At 42.8% G+C, this 19,991-nt stretch overlaps 1 protein-coding gene across 1 annotated transcript in view; it reads left to right on the forward strand.

Moving 5' to 3' along the window:
• Positions 1–933: 933 nt before the first annotated feature.
• The window catches only part of gabbr1b (gamma-aminobutyric acid (GABA) B receptor, 1b), a 68,706-nt gene continuing 49,648 nt past the window's right edge, over positions 934–19,991 (forward strand). The window contains exons 1-2 of the mRNA XM_041053319.1: positions 934–1,119; positions 1,467–1,484. Of these exons, the coding sequence (XP_040909253.1) occupies positions 1,053–1,119; positions 1,467–1,484 (85 nt within the window). The 5' untranslated portion in view covers positions 934–1,052. The remainder of the gene's footprint in view (positions 1,120–1,466; positions 1,485–19,991) is intronic.

Raw genomic sequence — 19,991 nt, forward strand, 5'->3', positions numbered from 1 at the left:
CAGTGCCGCTCGGATGAATCACTGCTGTGCAACATGAATATAAAACAGCTGCTACTGTTGCTTAAACATCCACAATATAAATATACACACAGAGATTATAGTCATTCAAAGAAATAGAGTAACATTTTTGAAAATCTACCTTTCTTTCTGAAAATGTGATTAAGATGGACATTAAACACTGTGTGTGTGTGTGTGTGTAATACAGAGATGGACACGGTTGGCCATGATTGGCTCATTTACAGCTGTGCATCTAATAACATCCAATCATATTTACCCAAAGTACATCACATATGTCCCATCCCGACCTTTAAATATGAACGTCTGACTCTCAGAAGGTAAATAGAAATATATTTACATGAATAAAATACAAATTACTAAATAAAAAAAATGCTTTATTTTGCAGCTGTTATTAAGTCTCAGCCCTAATTCTGACACTGGAAGGGGAACTGACTATAAAGATTTTTTTTTCACATACACGTGAGTTAATAATCTTGGGATACCACCAGGCATGTGCTGTTTCCTCCCGTATGGCCTGATGGTCATATCTCACATTGCTTGTATGAGCTGGTAGTGAAACCTCTTGTCATGAATACTTCCTTGTGACACACTGTTCTCACTGTATGCTGACAACTCTGTCTCTCTTCTTAGTGTTGGTCACTCCTTAGTTTATCCACAAAAACCCAACTTAATGTCATGACCTGCTTTCATGTCTCACTAAGGTCCCTTCACCCAGTCTTCCCTTTCTCTGTTACATTCTCACTATGTTATTTGCCCCATTTATAATGTTTATTAAAGTCACTGTTTGTATGGTTTCAGAATGCACGAATTTGCTGCCCCTCAGTGGTCACAATAAAAAAAAAACACACTGCAGAAGACAGCAGCTCACTGCAAAACATGGATGAAATAAAGTCTCCTCTGTTTTTCCTGTTCCAGTGTTGTTGTGTCCTCGGGTGTGGACATCACTGGAAAATGGCCGGGTGTCTTCTTGGCCCCTGGGGCCCCCAGTGGAGGGGACAGTGCTGCACTACAGTTGCCTACCCGGGTTCATCCTCATGGGCCGAAACTCAACGCAGTGCAACAAGATGGGCAAATGGGACACGCCCAAACCCGTGTGTCACTGTAAGTCTCCCCCGGCTGCCTTTATACTCTGCTCCACTGCAGGGCCCAACAAAGTTACACAATAACAGCAGTGTGTTTTTTTTTTTTTTTTTTTAGCAGTTCAAGTCAAATGTCCGACTTTAAAGGTGCAGAGGCTGCATGCATTTAAACATTTAAACATTAGAAGTCTCCTTGTACATGTACACGCATGCATGGTCAGATGGTCAGTGTGAAATGGATGATTGATACTAAATATCTTTGACATACTGAAGCTGGACTCTTTATACTCTTTATTCTTCTTCCTCTATTCTCACACTGTAACTTTAAAGGCCAACTCTTTCTCTCCTCTCTCTTTTCTGTTTCCTCAGATGATCGGCACTACAAAGGTAAGAACATTTTCTTTGTTTACGAGTGAGATTTTTACTGCATGATTTGGGAAAATCATCCTGTAAACGTAAAGTGAATGGTGCCAAAAAAAAAACAAAAAAAAAGAGTTGTGCTGAACCGTGAATGAACCTTGAACCGTTTTTTTTTATCATATGTTTTAATTTGGCAACTAACAGTTGTTAATGCAGCCAACATGACATGAAAGTCTGTTAATGAATGAAACACACTGCTACAGTGACAGGCTGGAGTGAAGACCAGTGAATCCATGAATAAAGTACGATGTTATGCATACAACTTAAGCATGACACAAGCTGAAAAGTTCATATAAGTGATTCAGTGTCTATCAGAGATAACACATAAAGTACTGACACATTAAATACATTGACACATCTCTTCTTTTAATATTTCCTTTGATAAAAGCTTTAGACATGTTTTCATTTAGCTGGCTCAAGGTTATAGAGAGGACTGACTAGTTTAGGGAGTAGCCATAACAACCAGCCTGTGTCTCTGTGTCTCATGGTCAGTTAGAACTATGAGGTCTCTCTTAGAGGGACAGAGGTAACTGGGACGTACAATACGATTCAGGTGAAACATTAGTTAGCGGTTAGGATTAGGTTCCCCGATCATTTCACACATGTATGGCTGTGATGTCAGTCCCATGAAGAATAACCTCATTTGGACAGGTAGTTAGTGTGATGTATTTATATGGATTGTGAAAGGAAAGTAGAGTTGGGGGAGGACCAATGACAGGGGGAATGTGCTGATTGTGGTCACCAGGAAGGACTGCTGCTGAATTGGGTGGCATTACACAGCTATACTGCTTATCCTTTTGAGGGTTGCCGGGGGGGGGGGGGTGTTGCATCCAAAGGACAAAAAGTCAGGATATGGCAGCTTCAACGGCTTTGAGTGTGGCAATTCTCATTGAGTCCCCCACTGTTGTGGAGGTACCAGAATAAATCAGCAGAGTGCCCCTTTAATGTTGAAGCCAGTGGGAATGGGCCACAGATTTCTTTGTTTTCAGATTGTATTTTTCAGCACCGACTGTCATCCTCCAGTGACAGCCCCCCCCTCCCCCCCATCTTACCCCATGGTGGCGATATTGTTCCACTTATAACATGACCGAGCTGTTTCTATATCAGATGATGGGCTGGTGGCAGGTTTTAACCCTGTGAACCTCACAGGTCTTTGCTCAGAGTAGAAGTCAGTAATCAGAAATCAGTCCTGTGTATTGGAAGGGGAAGATTACAGTCAATGTCTTTTGGTTTCCCAGGTGCATCTACTAGAGCACAGCCTCACCTCCTGTCCTCACACCGAATGAATGTAACCTTCACTGCTCCATAATTAGCCGAACTTTTGATTTCCTTATCTCCAGACCTCTTTTACTTTTATCGGTTTGATCACCGGTTTCACTGACTTAAAGGTGAGGAGCATCACCAATTCATATCAAAAAATAAGCTGTACAAGTATCTGGGGCTTCATTAATATAAAACCGAACTGTTTACCAGTATCAGTAAATCTGCTCTTGTACCACTGGGTGGCAGTATGACACTGCCCTCTGTAACAGAGTGGAACACAAGGAGATTTAGATGTACGACAGAAGCAACAGTCAGTGTGGTTTTTTTTTTTCATACATGTTGAAATGTCAGATCTGTTGTCGTGCTGCTGCTGCTGCTGCTGCTGCTGGTTCTCAGGATGTGAGCAGGGGCTCCAGCTAAACGTCCCTCTGCCAGGATTATCCCACTGTGTCGTGCGCTGTAATAAATGTGTCACAGCCTGTCAGAGATTTGCAGGTATGCAGGTAGATCATGCTTATTGGGTGGGTTAAGCCATAAAAACAAAGAGGATGGGGAGAAACCAGGAGGACACAGAGGGCGGAGGAAAGCAGCGATGTTGTTTATGCCAGGGTGAAATGGAGAAGAAGGAGAAGTGAGGGAGGCTGGGGGGAAGATTTATGTCCCTTATCTATTCGGCAAATGGAATTGTGCGGATGTTTTTGAGTGAGGCAGGAGAAAGCTCTCTGCACTTCCATTACAGTCCCGCTGACTCCAGCTGAGTCCTCTCTGCTCCCAGGCTCTGAGGCTCTGGGCAGGGGGTGGGGGGGTGGGACACACTGTCCTCCTGTCTCCAAATCCCAATCAACAGCCAGCGTCTCTGCTATCCTTGGATAACGGAGTGACTGTGGTACATCCACAGTGTGTGAGGGAAACTGTCTGAACAAGGCGATGTCAATTACTTTAACTGTTTTTTTAAATTAACGTAATGAGGATGTATCAGTACAAAATGATCTGATATTGTGATACAATATATGCAGAGAGGGTTAAAAATAAAATATAATTGGGAAAATATAATTTAATAGTATGTTTTGATTTACTTTGACATTTTTAAGCAGTAATTATTGCCTCTTACAGTACATGTTAATATAAGAATAACTGGAGAACACAGTCTCTGAAGAAACTGTGCTGGGATTGGTGCCGTCTGGAAAAGCTGAAAGTTGCTGGCTCGAGTTTGTACGAAGAAGCAGCTGAGGTAGAATTAGAAAAGAGTTGGGCGAAGAAAGCAAACTGTAGCGTCAGCGATGTTGTTGCTTTATGTGTGGCCTGGAATGTGACACTTGACCTGAGATGACAGGAAATGTACGAAGGGTGTGAAAGAGCTGAATTCATCTGTGAAAATCCTACTGTTCGTGACCTGCTGTTAAACTCGAACTGTGACTGTGTGAAACGTATGAGAGCCGAAGAGATGGAACACTGGATTTACCAAAAGAACTATAACCAGAAATTCTATTTCCTGCTGTAAATGTGAAGGACGCTTCTGAAGCAAAGCTGAAAATGGCTGAAAACAAAACCTGACATTAACCGCAGTGCGTTACTTGTAAAACTGGAGCTGGAAGGCAAATGATATTCATCCAAAGCTGGAAGAAGTATTTAAGGTTTCCATCGTGATGGTATCAGCTTCCCTGCACGAGACGCAGACTTCAGTGAGATTTGGCTCTGTACCTCACCTCTCAAACTCCTGCTATTCAGTAAAAAAAAAACCCAGCTTTTTATACCGCAAGCACGACACAACTTTGCTGCATGCATCTGTGCCATTTTGTGTTACAATCTATGGGGCAGCTGGATGGTACAGCTGTCACTGAGAGGCTCTTAGTTCAAATTCTGCAAGTCGCTGTGCTTTTGTTATCACAATGTCTGAAGGAGCACAAAATTGTTTACATTTTTACCATCGAAACAGTGTGTGGAGGAGAAGTTTGTGAGACTTTCAGGGGCTGGAGTGTGACATTTTTTGCGTAAAGCTGAACTGCGTGATGTCAGTAGCTGAAGGTTTGTGGAAGAAGCTGAAGTTAAAAGCGCAGTAAGCTTTAGAGGATTTGAACATTCCGTCCGTTCATTTCAACGGCAGAAACTTTTTGGAAAATCCTGAATATTTTTAAAAGTAGAAGAAGTCAAAAAAAAAGTTGAATATAAGTGAAAATGTCTGTAAAGAAGAAATGTCTGTAAAGGACTGGAGCTCGAGGTTGGGACATCTTCTTAGAGGGAGACTTCTGATTGGAGGGTTTGATTGGAGAGGATCCACAGCTGAGGTGGTGAAAGGGGCAGAGGTGGGTCACGAATCATTGCGGTGCTGAAATGAGCTGCATGACATCAGAGAGAGAGAGAAGACTTTGAAAGACTGACAGCTCAGGAGTGATTGGCCGAAGGTGAATGTGTCAGGTTGTGGATGGATGAAGATGAAGATGAGCTTAGACCTTAGAAATAGCAGGAAACTGTGTTTGTGACTTAGAAGGAATGAGCAGGGAGATGATCCTTCTTTATCCTTATTCTTTATTACACATTTATGTTATGTGATCCAGTTACTGCATCAGCTATGATTATTACATTTACAGTTTTAGAATAAAACTTGACATGTCTATAATGAAAAAAAAAAAAAATTATATAATGCTGAATCTTGAATCCTATTTTTCCTGTAAACACAAGTCTAATAAAGAATCACCAGGGTATGTGTCTGATATTTAAACTCACTGGACAATGATGTGAACTACAGACAGTGAGCTTGTGATAATAATCCTCAGGGGTTTTTACCTGCAGAGGGTCGACGTCTCTGTTCTGTGAACAACAAATAAAATGTATCATTGACAGAGCCGCTGGCTTCTTACTGCTCCTGTGGCTGTGCAGGAAATCAGGCTCTGACGAAGTCTAATTGCAATCTGTCAGAACTCTTGGAACCATTGATTCCATTCATGAATTGCAAATGTTTTTTTTTTTTTTTTTTTACTATGTTGTTTATCAGTGTGAGGTTTGTGCATGTCACAGAGGATGAGAGGCAGCATCATGAATTGGAGCAGTGACTGTGTCCTGTGGGTATTTGGATGTAGGTGATGCTGTATTGTGTTTCTCAGGTTGTTAACTGGGAGGCTGCATTAATCCAGGATTTAACTGTGATTTGATGTGGAGGCCTGGAGCGGTGGCTGAAGCCAGCAGGCAGCAGCAAGCATTAGCATCTTTTAATTAAGACTTGAACTCCCAATATCTCTCTGCTATTACACTTCCACCTCCTACCTGAGACCAACCCAGTGAGGGAAAGGTCAGCTTTGTGTGTGTGTGGCTATGCGTGTCTGCATGTGTGTGTGTGGGCTGGAAACAATTAGTTTTTCCCCTCAGTTTTCCACAGATCCTTAGAAAATCAGAAATATTAACTAAACCTTTAAAAGTACATTTTTATTCTCAGATGATATAAAGCCAGGCAGAGTTGGACAGTTATACAAAAGTTAATATTTTCTTCCCCAGATTTGAACAAGAGAAATAAAGATTATACTATTAGTAGCAGAGACATAAAACATAATCTATTAAATAAAACATTACCCATCATAGGTATAAGTCATCTATAACATATAAACAGAGCAGCTAGAGCAGTCAGAGAGCAGCTGGTGAACGTAGTGGAGCATTTAGCAGCTTAAGAGCCAGATTTATCCTTCAGGAGCTGGTTGAGACCAAAAACGGAGCTAAAAGAGAGGGAATACTGAACTTAGATTCATCAGGTGGACACTTCAGTTATTGTAAACTGCTCATTTATCATCGTAAAACTTCCCCTGGCATGTTTAATTTGGAACCAGTTTCTTTATTTTGCAGTTAGATTGGTGATAAATCCCAGCACAGGTAGCACTGGATGTCTCAAAAGTCTTCAGCTGATGTGGACATGCAGCAAATGGAGGAGCAAAGTGTTGATGTACTGTGTTCTACCAATTCCCATCGTCATCTGCGAGCTGAACTGCATGTGTGATTATGCGTAAGCATACATTATGCATGCGTCCATTTAGTTGTTGGCACACATATGCTCCTCTGCTCCATCTACATTCCAACATTCATGAGCTCTTATGACTGTGGCTGTAAACAACAGTATGAACATGCTTGTCAGTGGTGGGGGATGGTGCTGTGTGTGTGTCCAGAGTGTACGACTATAGGTGGGTTGTTGTCTGTGCTTCACAAACCTCCATGGGAGAGTGAAAGGGGGAAAAGACCTTTTGAAGATTAAAACACCATATGTTGTGTCACCCTCACCAGCGAAGACTATTAAATAAATGAGTGTGTGAGGGAACAAGATAACAGGAGGGGGAGGGGGGGGGGGGGGGGGGGGGGGGGGGGGGTGATCAGCAGACGAAGCGTAGCGGCATAATTAACGTGCCCCGGAGCCTGCTGATTTAAGATGCCGTGCGAATTATTTTTGTGGTTCTGACAGGAGAGGTCAGAGGTCACAGCAGGATTCAACAGCACCGGAGCATTTCAGCTCGCAGAGCTACCCAGCACCACAAAAATATCCTCCATCGCCTGATTGTAGAGACATTCCTTTCAGGACTGTGTCCTCCAACACATCTGTTACTACACTCGGTTAGCAGACATGTCTCATGATGATGACCTCACCCATCCATCTGGCTGTGCTATGACCTTAGATGCTGATTTTCTGGTTTGCTTACCACCTCAAATGAACACCCAGAACAGACTGAAGCTTGTGTCCTTGTAGAGAACAAGAAAAAAAGGAAGAAGAATCTTAATAGTCCTCACAGTTTGAGGTGACCTGGAGAGTGCAAAACTACTTTGTAGACTGCGTGGGCCCTGGAGGATATAATGTTCGTTCTTCATTGTTCCATATTGCGAGGAGTAATGTTCTTCACAGCCCACAATATTTTGGGCATTTACACATACTGATGAGATTACTGTTTTTTTTTTTTAAATAACATAGTTAACAACAAAAATAACAAAATAACAAAAATTCTTAACTCAAGGTCTGTTCACCAGATTTTTCTGGAACTTTCAACCACATCTCATGCAAGTGGCTTGAGTTTGCTCTATGAACTTTAGAACAAACGGCATGCTGATGGAGAAAAGCTATTGAGTGGACCTTTGTGCCATCATCATTGGAAACTTATATTGCTTCAGGTGACGGGTTGGAGAAAAGTGTGTCTGGTGGTTAGTGGTTAGTGGTCGGAGTTCAGCATCCTGACAGCCTGGTAGATGAAGCTGTTTGAGAGTCTTGTGCAGTGGGCCCAGAGACTCCGGTACATTCTCCCTGATGGCAGGAAGCTGAAGAAGAGAGTGTGTGAGGGGTGGGAGGTGTCACCATCAGCAATGCTGATGGCTCTGCGGGTGACAAGGCGTGTGTGGAAAAATGTCCGTGATGGATGGCAGGGATGGCACTGATGTTCTTGCTGGCTGTATTCACTAGGCGTTGCAGGGCCTCCATACCACACAGTGATGCAGCCAATGAGGATGTTCTCGAGTGAGGAGTGCATGATGGGGGATGGGACTCGTGCTCTCTTGAGTTTGCGGAGGAAGTAGAGGCGTGTTTGAGCTTTCTTGGCCAGTGATGTGATGTTGTTGATGAGGTCCTCAGAGATGTGAACCCTCAGGAACCTAGTACTGCAATCCGCACACTTGACTGTTTCCACCTCTGAAGACAACGTCAGCATTTTTAGGTAGTGCCTCTTCAACCATGTAACATTAAGATTATGGGTTATCAATCATGCCTTGTGATTGCCATTCTTTTGTTCTGGATTTGTACATTAGCTATTAGGGGATCAAATTAATTAAACACCAGGAAGTAATTTCACACATTTACCGCACAGTAAAATTCTCACATCCTCCCCGTAAAATGGGCCATGTGTCAACTTCATATGTCCATAGGTCCATGTCTCAGAGGAGGACAGATTTGCAGTGTTCAGAATGGACTGAGCAGCTTGTCAGATGCATGTCTGATTCAGCTATGTGCTGCCACATTCTGATGCTGTTATTGATGCTGTGATTTACTGGCCTGTCAGATGGCGCTCTCCTCATCTAGCTGAGGCTTTACGGGGTCAGTGCAGGTTAAATTCCTCGCCTGAGGGCAGGAGAGCTGTGATCTGACTCGCATTCCAATATCCAGGGCCTGCCTTACTTCCAACAGGGATGTACAGATTGCAGGTTTAGTTTGCTCTGAAGAAGTAACATGTGCTGCTATTAAAAGGGACCCACAAGTTCCTTGAGCTACATTTAGTTGCTACTGACAGCTGTTATAACTCTATTCGTAGGACTGAAGGTGCGTCCAGTAACTACTATAACCTGGCACCTTAAGGCCAGTTTAATGGTGCCAGCTACCTTGCACCATAGCCTATGCTGTCGCCTACGTTGTAGTCTGATATGTTATGAAATGTAACTACACGTTGGTGACACAGACTGCAACTGTGACTGGTCCTCTTGGTAGTGTGTGTCTCAGTGGCCGTACAAGCATAGAAAATTCACCCTCCTTCTGCCTCATTTGGTTCAGTGGTTGTTCTCTTCTGCATTGCAGTAATTCTAGAAAGTAACTGTTGTTCAACATTTATTGGCTCCAACTTCCAACATGATTCGCTCCGACAAAGATAGCATTAACTAGAATATAAACTTTACTGTCAGGAGTAAAGCTGCCGACCGAGTTGGTACTAAGTTGATAGGCTGACGAACTGGTGAGCAGGTAGAATAGCGGGAAGAGGTAACATCCCCACGCTCTGTCAAAACAAGAACACACACACAAACAGGGAAAACTTGTCTGTTTTTCATAGACGTGACTAGGTAGCTGTGTACTGCAGAAAGATCACATCCCCACTCTAAATCCAGCATACAAAGCTCTGATTCAATATCGAATCAATAGGCATCAATAGGCACAATATCAGGCCTATTTGAATAACCAAACAAATCACAGATATGTGGGCAGTGTTCCAGAGGTCTGGAAGCAGGCAGCTACTCTGTCTGTAAAACTGGCTTTGTGTTATATATGAACACACTTTGAAAGTAGTAAATGCAATCTTCTATCTAAAAAGTTAATCAGTGTTAAGCTAAGCATATGACACCCTCAACTTTGCAGTTCTATATAGCAGCGGTGGCATTCAAACTGATGCCTGCTACAGCAGAGAAATAAGCTGTTCAGGGATAACACAGTCACTATAACTATGAGAAATAGAGGAGCCAGAAATAGCTGAACAGGTTCAGCCACATGCCCACAGACAGCCAGGGAGATTAGAGTGTGTTTTAATGGATGCACTGCAGATCACATTAACATTATTACAATCAAAAGGAATGAGCGGGGAGAACGATAGAGGAGAGAGAAGGGCTGGAAGGGAAGAAATAGAGATGGAAACGGTTGGAGCAAGGCAGCAAATAGATAGGGAAACTGGAGGAGTGAAATAGAGCAGAATGAGCGACGAACGAGTGAAAGAAATAAGGGGGAGCTCAGTGAGATGGAGGTGAAAGGTAAAAGTTGCGTGAGAATCGAAGATGTTGTTAATCAGAAAGAAGGATATGAGGAGGAAGTGGGGAGGGTGAATCATATTCTGGATCTGGACTGCTCCCAATTACTGGAGACCAATTGCAGAAGGCTGAGCCTGCGGGGAGGGGGGTGGGGGGCTCGTTGTACAGAGCAGTCAGATGGTGGTCAGAGCATGCTGCCCCCACAGCAGACAATAAACCGCATGGATGAACTACTGTCTTTTATTACATTCAACTAGCTGCAGTGCCAAGACAGTCAAGGCTGAAAACAACAGGCTAAAGGTTCATCTCTGTGGATTGTTTGGGGTGAAGGTTTAGGAAGAGGGTGACCTGAATACAATGTAGGGTTGTTGTGCATCCTTTAAGAAAAAGGTGATGTGTCAGGAAATAAATGTATACCTTTTATTAAATTCCTTCCTCACTAATCTTCACTACATATATGAGTCTGGACTGGATACAAACTGCTACCACAAAGCGGTTATTCTAGTTTCCAATTGTACTCGCAATATCTCTACAAAAAAAAAAAAAAAAAATCACAGAACTTTTTTGACAGTTTCTGTCAACAATATGTCAACTTCCTTTGGAGCTTTTACTTGCCTGGATGTGTGCTTCCCAGACAGCTCTTACTTTGAGGTTGTATCTTGCCTTCTTAAACTTAAGTCCTAGCAAACTGCAACCATTTCATATGAGTTCTGACAGTCATGGATATAAACCATAGCTTGACTAGTTGGCGGAGGTATACAACTCTAATTGTACAGCACTTTTCTGACAGTTTCTGTCACCAGTATGTCAACTTCCATTTGATTTTATTTGCATGGATTTATGCTTCTCGGGCAGCTCTTAGTCTAAGGTTGTGTGTGGCCTCCGCTACCTTAAGTCCTAGCAAACTGCAATCATTTCAGGGCTTGGCCACTCAAGGATGATGCTGCCACCACCATGCTTCACCATAGATTCAGATTCAGAGAACTTTATTTGTCCCTGGGGGGCAATTTAGGGATGGTATTAGGCAGGTGATAAGCAATGCCTGGTGTTCGCTAAACACCGTGCTTGGAGATTCCAGAGAGATCACTTTTGTCTCATCCGACCAGAGAATCTTGGATCTCACTTCTCGTTTGGCAAGACTCAAAGCAGGCTACATCATGCCCTTTACTCAAAGAAGTCTATGTCTAGCCACTCTACCATAAAGGCCTGATTGATGGAGGACACTCTGCAGAGGGTTTCTGAAGCTCTGCTAGAGTGACCATTAGGTTCGTGGTCACCTTCCTGACCAAGGCACTTCTTTGCAGTAACTCAGTTTGGCTGGTCGGCCAACCAGTCCTGGTTTTTCCAAAGCTTTTGAGATCATTGTTCTCTTAGGAACACTCAAAGCTTTAGAAATGGGTTTATACCATTACAGAAGTGAAAAATATTTGTATGGTTAATGCTAATACTTATCTTGTGACAACAATTTATGTTGTAAGAAAATGACTCAAGTTATATCGCTTGAGTCATTCCTGAGTCATTTCAGCTCGGGCTTGGTGACTGGAAATTTGGAACAGAAAACCTACCTTCCAAACTTTGAAATACATGGGATTTAATGGAAGACACTATTGTGTTGTATTATGGGTAATGCAGAATCTAGTGTTTTTGGAGTTGGACGCATGCTAGAGACTAAAAAAGATACCACGATGTATGCTCCTTTAATTTTGACTTTTATACTTTTAATCATTCTCTTGCAAGGTCCCCAACTTTATGGAAGTGAAGTAATCATTTGCTGCTGTGGGGTGCCTACATTAGCTCACCTGGTAGCACGTCGACCACATATTTCCCGCCATCTTCTCTCTCTCTCTCTCTCATTATCAAATAAAGCAGAAATACCAAAAAATCATCTTAAACATCAATTGCTGGTGTATCCCTTTAATACCAAATCCCTAAAGTGGCTGTAATTCATTACACATACAGTGTATGTGAAAACAGTGTGAAAGTTGTCTCTGGTGGTGATCAACCCTCAGGGAATTATCAGCTGAATCTGTAGCTTCCCTTGGCTTTAAAGAGCTTTATAGTGAGATTCAGATCATTATTTAGGAGGTTGGCTGCAAATGTACTGTTTTGGTTCTCTCTCGCTGCTCTCGTAGAGTTGTTCTCCACTGCAGCAGGCAGCTTTAGAGAAAAAGCTCCGAAAAGCTACTGTACACCACCTGCTCAGCAGCAAACAGCAGACAGACACAGTCAGAGACCATCTGGTGAACATAGTGGAGCGTTTAGATGCTAAGGAGCCTGATTCTTCCCTCAGGAGCTGGTACAGACCAAAAACAGAGCTAAAAGAGAGGGAATACTGGGCTTAGATTCAACAGGTGGACACTGACACTACTGCACAGCTTGTTTCTGCTACCTCCAAGTGGCCAAAATAATCAGTTATTGCAGGTTTTAATCAAACTGATTATACTGAATCATATATATGTGTTACCTTGTTCCAAGTGGGTGGCTTACAAATTAATTAGTATACTTATGTATTGGTATAAACTCCTGGATGACAAAGATACAGATCCAAAACATCTGGAATGAGGCACCAACAGTCAGGGGAGAGAGAAAGGTCTCAGGATGGACTATGGTCCAGCACAGAGAGTCTCAGTGAAAAGAAACAACAGGGAGGAGAAAATAGAGGGACAGAGAAAGACAAAGAGAGAGACACAGCTTGGACGCTCATGTGGTTGAGGGAATATACAAACAGAGGGTCAGAGAGATGCAGTGTGTTTCAGTAAGTTCACCATAACAATGAGTTTAAAGTTAAAGTTTTAAATGCTTCACTGGAGTCAGACAGTCTGATGTCAGCAGGGAGGTTGTTCCAGAGGAAGGAGGCATGATGGGAAAAAGGCTCAGCAGCCTGCTGACTTCTCTTTAACTCTGGGTACAGACAGGAGCCCTGAGTTCTGAGGGTGAAGAGCAGGTCATCATGTGACGTCACCAAAAGCACCTTAAAGTCTGATCTGACATGGATAAGGAGCCGATGAAGAGAAGCTGAAAGTGGTGGAATGTTAAAAGTGTTAAAAATATTCTGGGCCAGGGGCCAATGACCAGCATCCCAGTTTGACCTGAATCTAGGAGCAGGAAACTTTGTGCAGGCCTCTGATCTGATCATTTGTGAAGGGTCGTCTGCTTTTACAGGAGATTCAGCTGAGAATCTTCAGCACAGCAGAGGAAATTAATTCTATAACTGTGGATAATCAGAGGGCCAAGAACAGAGCCCTGGGGTGCTCCATATTTCACATCAGAAAATACTGATTTGGTATTATTTACGTTAACCATGTGAGAGACAGGACAGAGACGCCAGACAGGTTTCCAGCCAGCTTAGTAGTCTGCAGTGATCTATAGTAGTCCTGCAGTAAATCCTACATGAGGGTTAGAATGTTTACTGTGTTGAAACAGTTCTACTGCTTTGACTATATCATCATTTTGGAGGCTGCAGATTGCTGTTTGTTGATTGTTGTTGTTATAAGGACAAGTGTTTCTATTATTTTGTTCACCCCATTTATATCAGTGAGGGTAGGCTTGGTAACAGAAATTCTTCTGTGCATAACTCAGTAATACATGAGACTACATGGGTTTTTAGCTAGGTGTGGCTAGCGTTGTAGGTGTAGTTTTGAGTTTGCTATTCACAAGAAGTATCTGCTGATGTGAACCTGCACACACACACACACAATCCTGAAGCATCTTTAACTTGACTGTGTGAGCTGATTAGAGGACAGCAGGAGGCGGTGGAGATAAAAAAAAATATATGTGTATGAAAAAGATAAGAGCGAGGGGAGGGGGCAATGGGCCACAAAGAGGGAACAGGGCTGATCAGGATTTCAGGATTTGGAGGGACAGAAGGTTTAAACAGCAGGTGTGTTAGAAAGCAGTGGCCACTCATATTTCACACTCCAGTTCAACAGAGGGTGGTGGTGGTGGGGGGGTTGGGGTGATGCAGATTGCAGGAGAGGGGGGCGCCAAAAGCCATTAATCCATCACTGACTGTTTCTCCAGTGGTGGTGCTGCATTGTGGTAAAACCTGCACCAAGAACACAGTTATTTATCTGTGTCAGCCTGGAGAGGAATCAGCTGACTGATGACATCATGGACCCCCACCTCAGCGCACACTGTCACCAACATCCTCCTCTCACCACTGGGAGAGCTGGGACACCGGTGCTGGTGCAAACTGTGTCCTGAAATATTGAGCAACCGTGTCTGGAGACATGTGAGAAGGCTGCTCTCGGTGAAGGAATGATGTTAGCTCATTGAGGCTGTTTCCCATGCTTTTAATATTTAATATTTAATAAACAAACCTGTCCCTTAAATCAGGAGCACAATGGGACATCTGCAGTGGTGGATAGTGGAATAAAAATCCTGACAAATTGCTGCAGCTCCCTGCAGTCTTTTCATCACAGTGAGGCTGAGGTTCTCGTTTAAATAGAGATGTAATACTCTTGTAATGTCTTTTTTATGTTAGTAGCTGCCTTTACCATACACCATTCCCTACAAGCACTCCACCACCACCAGTTAAACATCTGAAAATGGTGCTGACGGATATCGTGAATATAGACCAAAGTTTTATTGACAAAAGTCCACGCACAAAGTTTCCTTTTCAGAAATACTGATGAAAGAATTACTGAATTACAGAAGCTAGCGGAAGAACTGGATGGTAAATGATATCCGCTTTCTGTCTTTATGCTAAGCTAGGATAACCTGACTCCATCATGAGAAGTTTTTTCAAAAATGATAGAGGAAGCTTTTTTACAAAAAAAAAAATAATGGGTTAAAAAAATACTTTATTGTGGCTTAATGGCATAAAATGATGGTTTAAAGTGTCTTTTAAACCAGGAATGAAGAAGATACAAACTGGTTCAGTCTGAAGTTTGCAGCAGCCTGAAAAAAACTGTCCCCATTCCAAACGAATGAGTTTGATACAGATTTAAATGGATTAGTCATTTAAACCAGCGTCTAAATGAAATTACAGTAAGGGAGGCTTTGTATCATGAGGGTATAAATTCTGAAATATTTGAAACACAGTGTGGTCATTATGCCATATATTTGGCTGTTTTTCCCCCAATTTTAATCATAAATTGTTAAATATTTGCAAATTCAATTTTTGTCAGAGTATTTTGTAAGGGAACATGTTTTCTCTGCCCCACTCTGAAGGAAGGAGGAAGCTGTTTCCATATCAAGGCTTTAAGAGTTTTTCATGTGTCTTTTAAAGCTGGCGTTCCTTGTGTAGCTGCTTGGATCTCTCTGAGCCGAGTGGGAATTTTTAGCTCCCGCTCTCCACCGGCATATCCTTCTGCCCGCAGTGATCTTGGCAGCTTGTTGAAACAAATTGTGTCGCCCCACAGTGATCTAGCAACCCGCGCGGGCCGAACACGCCGCCCTTGCGCGACCTGCCTGACAACCCGCACGGCCAATCACAGAGCCCGCTGAAGAATCAATCCAGGCCTTGCTGCCTAAAGCCAAGTCCCCGCCTTCAAAGATGCCTGCGGTGCCATTCAGCAGCAGAATGCCAGAGGAAAAAGAGGTCTCAAGACCAGATCTGACTTTTTTTTTTTTTTTTTTTCCCCTAATATGATGCAGATGGTGTGAAATGTTAATGAAGCATCCTGGGCACATTTGGCTGCCAAAGGAGAGACGCACTGACCTCAAAATAGGACACAACTGGTCACTTTTAGGCTGCAAGCCTTCTTGGTTCTTTTCACATTTATTCAGATCAACCTTTCTTTGTTTTATTATTGCAGGATATTTTTAGTTCTACAGTATTACCATATAATGAGAATGAACAGTTCTACGTGCACCACAGGTGGTCCTCTCCTGCCGAGTGCACTACATTAACTGAAATGAGTAATAAAGTAAGATGTGTTATCTGACTAGGATTGAAACTCCAGGCTCTGGATGTTTCTCTCTCATCTCATTGTCACTTGAGCCTGTGCTTTATTTTAGAACAACCCTCAAGGCTTACTGCTGAGCCGGGGACAGAAAGCCCATGAATATCAGATGTAGCCTGCAGCTTCTGGAGTCCTATCAGGACCATCGTGCAAGCAACCGCTTAAAGATCCCTCCTTTTCAGTGAACCCACACCACTCTCTAACTGCCTGTGTTTTAAAAACCCCCAGCCGTCACAATCCTTGACGCTTTTATTACTGTCATTAACAGACGTCAGCCACAGCTGGCATATGTGAGGTTTGAGGGTCCATCGGGAGGGTTAAAAAGCGCTTCCTGTCTTCAGGACGTTGCCGTGTGAAGCCAACACAATCCAGTAATTAAGGCTTCACCTTAATTCACCTCCCCCCCCGGTAACAAGAGTAATTTAGTTTAATGGCTGTGTCGGAGACATCGGTTTCATACACGTCCCACTTTGGAGAGGACACATATCGGCATTGTGCTCAACTGCTGTGGACTCAGGTGGAAAGAGCAGGAATGCCACATCACGGTTGTTGTGGCACTTACCTGTATCTAAAAACCATCATCTAAAACCATGTGTCAGTCTGACGGTGTGAGGATCATACATTTTTCCATTCAGCACCTGGGTACACAGTGAAGTGACTGTGAATAAAGAGAAAATATATACAGAGGGCAAAACTCTCCACTGACAAGTTAATATTCAGCCTCTGACCAGTGAAAACCCAGCTACGGATTATAGAAATCTCAGCATCTCAGAATCAGAGAAAACAATTCTAATGACCAGTGAGATCTAATATTTACCAGTGGAAGATGTAGCTGCTGACCAGTATATGCATGCAGCACCGTGCTCTGGCTGTCAGCCCCGTTTTCCCGGCAGCTTTTTTTTTTTTTTTTTTTTTTTTGAGCTGATGTTTGTCTCCGGAGCTCCGCTGAAACCTGCATGCCAATGTGCTTCCACGCAGCCGACCCTGATGGGATTCAGTTTTGACAGACAGCAGGGAGAGAGATCTTTCCTCTGTACTTGAAATGCAAACAAAGAGAACCTCTCGCTCTCATTTGTGTTGCAGTTTCACCATAGTAACCTCATTCAGATCAGGTAATCTCTGACTGAATGTAGTGACATCGTAGTTGGTGGTGTAGAGATATTATGTCCAGTCAAGCCTGACATACCTCGCCAACCAGACATAGGCAACAAAATAATGACCCACATGAGCTTCTTCTGATCTGCTCTATGGGCAGGATGACACTGATTGTCAGTGATTTCCAAGGACCTATACGAAGGCTAAATGTCACACCCGCCTGATTTGAATTAACCTAATTCATGAATTATAGGCCCTCAACTTAAAAACGTCTACCAAAGTAGACAGTTAAACTGTCACAAAATCAATTCATGAGATTTTTTACCAGGAAATATAAATACAGGCTAACAAAAGGTCCACTGAATCTACTCGCTTGTTCTGTCGCTTTCTACCACATCACACCGTCTTCATCAGCAGCTTTCCCCAGCTGTTATGTAGATGTTGGAGCTTTCTAACAGTAGTTTGGGTTTTCTCGTCCATGTTGCCTTAGATATTGAGCTCATTCTTGACCTCGGAAACTACAGAGACATTTTTTTTTTTTTGCATTAAAAAAAAAATCTATTTTTTAAGATTTTATATAAATATTGTATGTTTAAAATGTATTTTTCCCTCACCTCCTCATTTCATGGGATTTCATGCCATGCGTGTACAGTAGAACAACAAACCTCTAGAGAAGAAACTCGCACGTCATTTAGAAAGACATGTACATTCTTCATTGTCCATTCAGCAAAAGGCCGAATTACTAACAAGGCAAAGCAAGTAACTGCCTCAAGGCCCCGGCCCCTCAGGGACCCCAAAAGCCCCGAGGCTGCCTGTGTTTGTGGTAATTTGATTAGTAGATTCTGAGCATGTGCCACTTTATTACAATATCACTTAAAACCAGGGAGCTGCATTGGCGTGTTGATACAGCCGTGCTGCTCTGGTCTCAGTCTTTACTTGGTTCTGTTTGGACTTGGTCTTAACTTCTGAGGATTGTCATGGATTTTACACTGTCCTTAGTGCTGCCATGTATAAATACTGTGCACAGCATAGCACATTAGATTAGAAGGTAGCTTTCATACATCTGAAACACAGCAGCAGTGAGATGTAATGGTAACACATCACATGCGATATTGTTTGGAAGCAGCCCTGTGGGGCTTTAGCGCATGGGCAAATATAGAAATGTAAGACTTGGTTAGAGAGGGGAGAAGGAAGGAAGAGAGGCAGTGTGAAGAAGACAATACAAATGAAAGAATAACCGAGAAAGCAAAAAGAACAATAAACCATCAGAGACGCTGTAGATCCATTGTCCTGCTTGTCAAAACTGGCCTGACTTTTTTTTTTTTTTTCCATTTAATCTCGTAGAAAATATCATGAGAGTTAATTTGCAGAGAGGGAAGATTGGCTCATGTGATCACTACACACTGGAGAACACGTATAGGCTGATAAAGCAACACTTTGGTTATGGTTAGGTCAGGAAAACACTGTGTTTTTTGGCTGAGTAATGGAAAGCACATTCTGTTGTGAGTTGCCGAGAACAGAAGTGAAATGGGGGCAACACCTTAAACAAATTTTTATTTAATCAAATTTTCTCACACCAACTGACATCCAGAAAACCTCTGGCTGAGTAGTATTCCTTCAACACCTTAAAATCATGCTTCGCACACAGTCTCCAGCACATAAATGACCTCGACTCAAGCATCAGTGAAGAAGAAAGTGGAACAGGATTAGAAGAGTGAACTATCCTAAGCTCTTTAATTGTATTCATTCAACACTAGCAGCTCTGCTTTTACCCTCTTCATCACGAGTGCTCCATTTTACAGAATTAGCCTATTATTTAAAAAGCCAGGGAATCACTTATCAGCTCCGCTCAAAGTGTTATTCAAATTTATCGGGGGGGGGGGGGGGGCAACTCCAAACGGTTCAGGAGGCATAATAACAGCGCTGTGTGTTCTTCCCGGTTTCATGTCCATGGAAACTGCTTTAACAAGTTGCATGTGTGTGGAGCTGTCTGCTCTGAAGTCACAGTAAAATGACAGCACAGTTTGTTGATAGAAATGAGATGGAGTTCAGGGATGCAGGATGCTCAGATACATGTGTTTCCATTCTTTAGCAGCGTGCACAATCCCAGAGAGAGAGAGAGAGACAGAGAGAGAGATGGCAAAACAGATAGGAGTAGACACAGAGAGGGGTACGTATCAGCCCACCCGAGAAAGTGAGAACCGGACAGGTAGAGAACTGAGCCGGGAAAAAGAAATGGGATGGAGCAGAGGGAGATAGACATCACACGGCAGCACCAGACTGAAGGATGGGAAAGCACAGGCTCGGTGGCTGCAGGAAATAAGAAGACAGAAAGAAGCAAATAATGAGAATGAAGAGGGAAGGATCTGTGTCTGAGCGTCACCGTGCTGATACATTATTAAAGATACGCTCAGCACACACACACACACACACACACTCACGGACAAAATGGAAGGCATCACCGCTCTCAGGAAGAGACAGTAATGAAGAAACGTGTAAATGTGGGAGTATGTGGGGGAGAAGCAGAGCATGATTCATTATGGCTCACCAAGATCTCTGAAACGTGGTTCTCTAAATGAAACCATTGGATTATGGAGAAGGAAGCAGTGAAGGAGGTGAATCGTTTTTAAGAAAGCAGGGATTTGTGCCGTTAAAAACGCATGAATGGAAACACTACCTGAAACATTACCGACAAAACCTTTTAATCACCTGTTCATTTCAGAATTACAACCCCCACCATTTTCTGAGCGTA

This window comes from Toxotes jaculatrix, chromosome 13 (assembly GCF_017976425.1).
Source record: "Toxotes jaculatrix isolate fToxJac2 chromosome 13, fToxJac2.pri, whole genome shotgun sequence".
Lineage (NCBI taxonomy): Eukaryota > Metazoa > Chordata > Actinopteri > Toxotidae > Toxotes > Toxotes jaculatrix.